Genomic DNA, 5209 nt, shown 5'->3' with positions numbered 1-5209 from the left:
TACTATAACCTATTTTTTCATAGCTCATGATACATAATACAGAAGTGGAAGAAACTTTTGCTGTTTGGTGAAGTTGTTTCCAAAAAAGAAAAGTGTCGTTGACCTATGATGTATGGGCTGTATCCTGGTATATCTATTTTATCAATTATGTATTGCATATCCTGAAATTTGATAATTAAATTCCAAGATTCTCTTAATAACCTTTATTATAATTTCTGTTGTAGGTTATCTGCCACATTACTCGCTAGGTTACCTTCCCATTACACCCCTGGTATTGGCGGCTGCATGCCTTCTTACCTCCAAAACCCTGTTAGTTATCAGGTAAGTGAAACAGCTCAGGTGTCCACTTTTTCTACCATGTTTCATCTCTCATACCCCGAGAGGACGGTCAAAACTAATCGGCGGATTGTGCATGTAGCTATGCCGCTTGAGATATGCCACGAGTGTGATTTGGGGGGGGGGGAATCACCAAGAGAAAGGACCGGCTTTTCTTTAATATTCATGTTAATCGAAATGATCGTTACTGTGGAAAGAAAGACCATCATTTCAACGTTTTACCACCCAACACTGGTCGCCACTTGTTGCAACGTCAGACTCCATCTCTCCGGTATGGGAGGAGGGAGGATCAGAGGGGGGAGGGGATGGGGGGGGGGACCCCGTCACATCCTCTGTCCATATATGGGCATGAAGTTTACACGCAGCGGGGAATCCTCTCACTGGAGCTGATGAATGGGGAGGAGGGCCGAGGGAGCTGCCAAAGTGTATATAAGGAGAGAGAGGGGAAGTCGCTGATGTGAAATCCACAGCAAGCAAATACCTACCGAGGAGCAGAGAGACGAAAAGGAATACCTTTAATTGCTTTTTACACCTTTTGACACACCACTTTGGATCATTTGTTGAAAGCCATCAAAAGGGGGGTTGAAAGAAAACAGTCATCTGCATAATTGTTTTTTTTACATTTTCCCTTTTACCTTTTTCCCTGGGAGAGGCGGACTTCTAAGTGCATCATTATGTTGAACAATATGGATTTGAACGCGAAAGATTCTTTTTACCCTCAGTTTGAGAACTGCAACAGTTCTTCCCTGGGAATGGACAACAGCGTGCGGAAAGATAACCAGGAGGTGTATGTCGATGCAGAGCGGGGGGTACCTGCCCAATTTGGCCACGGTGAGTTCGCATCTTTGCACAACAGTCGATGAAATGTGCATGCATTAGAAATATAAATGTGTTAAATATGAGCACCGCAGAAAAACGATAACTCTTTTCGTGCAGTCGTGTACATGAAGGCGTATTGTCAAGGCATCCCTGTGCCAAAATACGCATGAGTGTTTATGTAACGCTGATTTTCCTCCTCGTTTCATTTGCACTGATTCTCGCATAGAAAAACACTCGCGATGACAAAGTTTTCTCTCTTTCTTATTCAACAGAAGGAACCCCTGCAACCCTCAAAACCGAAGCTTCCAACTCGGAATTTGCTTTTAACCCATGCGAGTGCCCAAAAGACACCTACACCCCCTCCTCGCTCGCCTACTCTGGCAGTTTCTATGTTGAGGCATCTCAGGGAGCGCCGTGCAGTACCGAAACACTCCTAAATATGATCACTGAGATCGTGGGTATATCTACACTGCCACTTTCAGAAGTGCAACAGAGCGGCAACAGTCGGGGAACTTATCCATCACCTGCGCCGATGGACAGCAGCAATGGCAATTTTGGAGACCCCGGCATCAAGAGGCAATCCTACACCTGCTCCGGATCTTCTCCCCCCGTATACTCTCCAGACCAAACGTGCCCGAGGTATGCTGATGATCAGGCCGGCAGCCAGACCCAAGACCCGTCCACTTCCCAGCTGAGCTTCGGCTCCTCCCGAGCTCCGAACCAGAAGAAGGATGAACCAAAGTCAGAGGCCGCTTCTTTCCCTGTCGTAGTCAAGAATGAGTTTGAAAGCAGCTGCTACGAGTGGGGGACATTTAACAAGTCGGAGTGTTTGGAGACGAATTTCCAGACAGAAACCTTCCCGATGTCAAGCGATTTCCCCCCTGACCAGCAAATGGATGTTAAGGAACTTTTAGACACGTTTCCCCCAATTTGCCCCAACCCAGAGATGGAGTTTAAAGTGGAGGGAGGTATCAAACAGGAACCGTGTTTCTCTGACACTTGTTCTCAGAGCTACTCCAGCCCCCTGTACAATAATTACCTCCCACCACCTCCAATGGGCCTCTCCTCTAACCTGAAACCCTTCCCCGAACCCCCACAGCCATCTAATCAGTGCGATTCCTTATACACATCACCAGCTTTACCGAGCACCATAGACTCCATCCTGTACTCTTCCTTGTTGCCAGATTCTTTTGCCCAAAGTTACACCACCCGTGCGACGAAGCCCCCCAGGGCCAGAAAAAGCCCCGCCGCCTCTCACGGCCCAGCCAAAGAGAAACCCTTCGCCTGCCCCATGGAGAGCTGCGACCGGCGCTTCTCCCGCTCGGATGAGCTCAACCGGCACATCCGTATCCACACGGGCCACAAACCTTTCCAGTGCCGCATCTGTTTGCGCAGTTTCAGCCGTAGCGATCACCTTACCACCCACACCAGGACTCACACCGGAGAGAAGCCCTTTTCCTGCGACGTCTGCGGCAAACGGTTCGCCCGCAGCGACGAGAGGAAACGACACGGACGCGTACACCTGAAACAGAAGGAGAAAATGGAAATAAAGCCACAGGTTACCACCGGAGCATGGCCATTCACTCTTCCCGAGGGAATTTGAAGACAAGGCTATGTGTCCACACATACAATATTAGGATCTTTCCGTCTTGGAAGATAAGCCAGCTGACTACAAGTTGATGTCTGAGTTGGTTTGCCTGGCAAGCCAATGCCTGACAGCAGAGGTTTTGCGAATATATTGCAGTTTTTTTTAGGAGCAGAAAGGGAGAAAGAGGTCTGCTTCGGCCTTATTGCCTGCTGCTGATGCTGCTGACTTTATGCAAATATGCATAAGTTGTAAAAGTCGGTAAACAGATCAACAGTGACTTGTTGCTGTTACTGTCAGTAGAGCCAAAACCTCTCTGCTGCGGCATTGCATGACTGCTGTTCAGCACCTCTTCATCTGGACAGCTCCAACCTCCATCGCCTCTGAGCCTGGACGGATTGCACTTACAGATTATTAATATCTCCATTTAAGATTCTTATTTTCTGCTTTTAGCATTCTTAGAGCAATGGTTTGGACTATGTTTCTTAAAATGCATGTTTATGTCAATGTTTTTTTTCCTTTAACTGGAATATCAACCTCTGTCAAGGTACTCCTTCACTGCACAGTGAGGGTTATTGACATGAATGTAGGCTAACATATTTATGGCTTTGACCATAAAGCTGTCCATCTTTGATCAAATTTAGTGTTTGTTTAACTTCTTATCATTTGGCTGTCAGTGTTTTTTTGTCATTGGTCTTTGTGTTGTGTTACAATTGTTTGGATTATTACAATTGTGAAAGATATATCATAAATGGGAAATAAATATATTTGTATTACTGTACTTCTTTGTATTTTTATAGCTAACTGTATATTTTACATTTATCACATTTGAGCATCATTTATCAAGGTGAAATGTATTCTAAATCATTAATAATGTCTTGGTTTTCGAGGGCTATTGTTTAGTAACACAATATTTTAAATGTTACAATTTGATATCAGAAACATTTTCACACTTCATCCCATTGTTGGTATGATAAGAGTTATTTCATTGAACTGCTGATCTAGATTTAACAGGGACCAGTATGTTAACTAGTTGTGGTACGGCTTTTCAACAAAAATGATTTTACAGTATGTACAGAAGTATGTTTAATCAAGCTAGAAAATGACTAGCAAATCATATAAACATTGCTTTTGAGTAATCAGGTAGCACACATTGCTGCGAGTTTCTGTGGACTTTACCTTGGTGATGAAAGGGTTTTGACTCCTGGTATCTTTTGCTGGAGATACTGTATGCTGAAATGTTCACTTTAGCAAAAAAAAAAAAAACAATGTTGAGAGTTTGGTGAGATTGTCACCAACAGGGTACTGCAAAAAAGTAATTTAACTCGCCTTAAGTTATATTAACTGTTCAAGTAAAGATTTTGTACATATACAGTTTCTACAATACTTTAAATTAATATTGATGTTGTTATTTTTATGAAAAGTTTATGAACAAAATAAACATTTTCTGGAAGCAGCAAGTTTCTTGTGCATGGTTTAGAATGAACAAAACGACTACTTTCTCATTCTCACTTTGCCCATCTGTTTCATACAGCATTGGAACCCCCATCAGAGCCTTCGGATGAGTGTATCTCTTCCCAAAATATACATTATGACAGTCCACCCGTGGCACCACACTGTAGCCCTAACATAAGACATCACAGTTCTGCCCTGTGACTCAAACACATTAAAGTGAATACCCTATTACTCAGCGCTGTGATTCTGAATCCCCTTGACTTCAAAGAACACTTTTCTCATGTTGTAAATGTGGAGATGAACACCATGGGCACCATGGTAATCGCTACAGGAAACCTGTTAAACAGGACATTTTCTTGCCATGTCAGTGACATGATCTGATGCTCCCAGTTCATTCATTCCTTTGTTCATTCACTCATCCATTTTTGCAATAAAAGGATATTAATTTCCACTCAATTGCTGAACGCGATTATGGTCTATTATCACATATTTTTTTCTCTCGAATGGTGGTACTGAAGTCTCCTCTTGTCAAAACTGCCTGTGCATTCTTGTAAACGCAGTTAATGGTCTCTGTGCCTTGAAGCCTCTCCACTAGAATAAAAAAAGAAAAGAAAAAAAACATTGGTGCGAGCCATTGCTTCTTTTTGTGATAGGGAGGACATACAAAATGTGTATGTCACTACAAAGAACAGACCCAAATTGCAGTGCACTTTCAATTGAAGTTAACACTTGAAGCATAGTACAAATAATGGCTAAGGTAAGCAAATGTGTCTCATTTATAGTGCAAAGTGTACATGCAAGAGATTATGGGGAGATGACTGTTGTTTCTAAACTTAAACTGGGATTTCAAGATGCCTTGTGCATCTTTCAAGGATGCCAAGATGTTACAATCTGTCACTGCAAGCCATGCAGCCATGTACCAGGGACTCCGCGGTGGTACGTAGGGCATGCATGTGCCCATGACGCAGTGGGCTGGCAGAACACTACTTTGCTTGCCCACGGCAGTGCGTAAGT

The 5209-nt window shown here is 43.5% G+C and overlaps 1 protein-coding gene across 1 annotated transcript; it reads left to right on the top strand.

The window, feature by feature from the left end:
- Positions 1–784: 784 nt before the first annotated feature.
- LOC127355153 (early growth response protein 1-B) lies at positions 785–4196 on the top strand. Its single transcript, XM_051385664.1, has 2 exons — positions 785–1167; positions 1428–4196. The coding sequence occupies exons 1-2, from the start codon at positions 1011–1013 to the stop codon at positions 2756–2758; spliced, it is 1488 nt and encodes a 495-aa protein (XP_051241624.1). The 5' UTR covers positions 785–1010; the 3' UTR covers positions 2759–4196.
- Positions 4197–5209: the final 1013 nt, after the last annotated feature.

This window comes from Dicentrarchus labrax, unplaced genomic scaffold, assembly GCF_905237075.1.
Source record: "Dicentrarchus labrax unplaced genomic scaffold, dlabrax2021, whole genome shotgun sequence".
Lineage (NCBI taxonomy): Eukaryota > Metazoa > Chordata > Actinopteri > Moronidae > Dicentrarchus > Dicentrarchus labrax.
The sequence above is the reverse complement of the archived record's forward strand: the minus strand, read 5'-3'. Positions and strand labels throughout refer to the sequence as shown.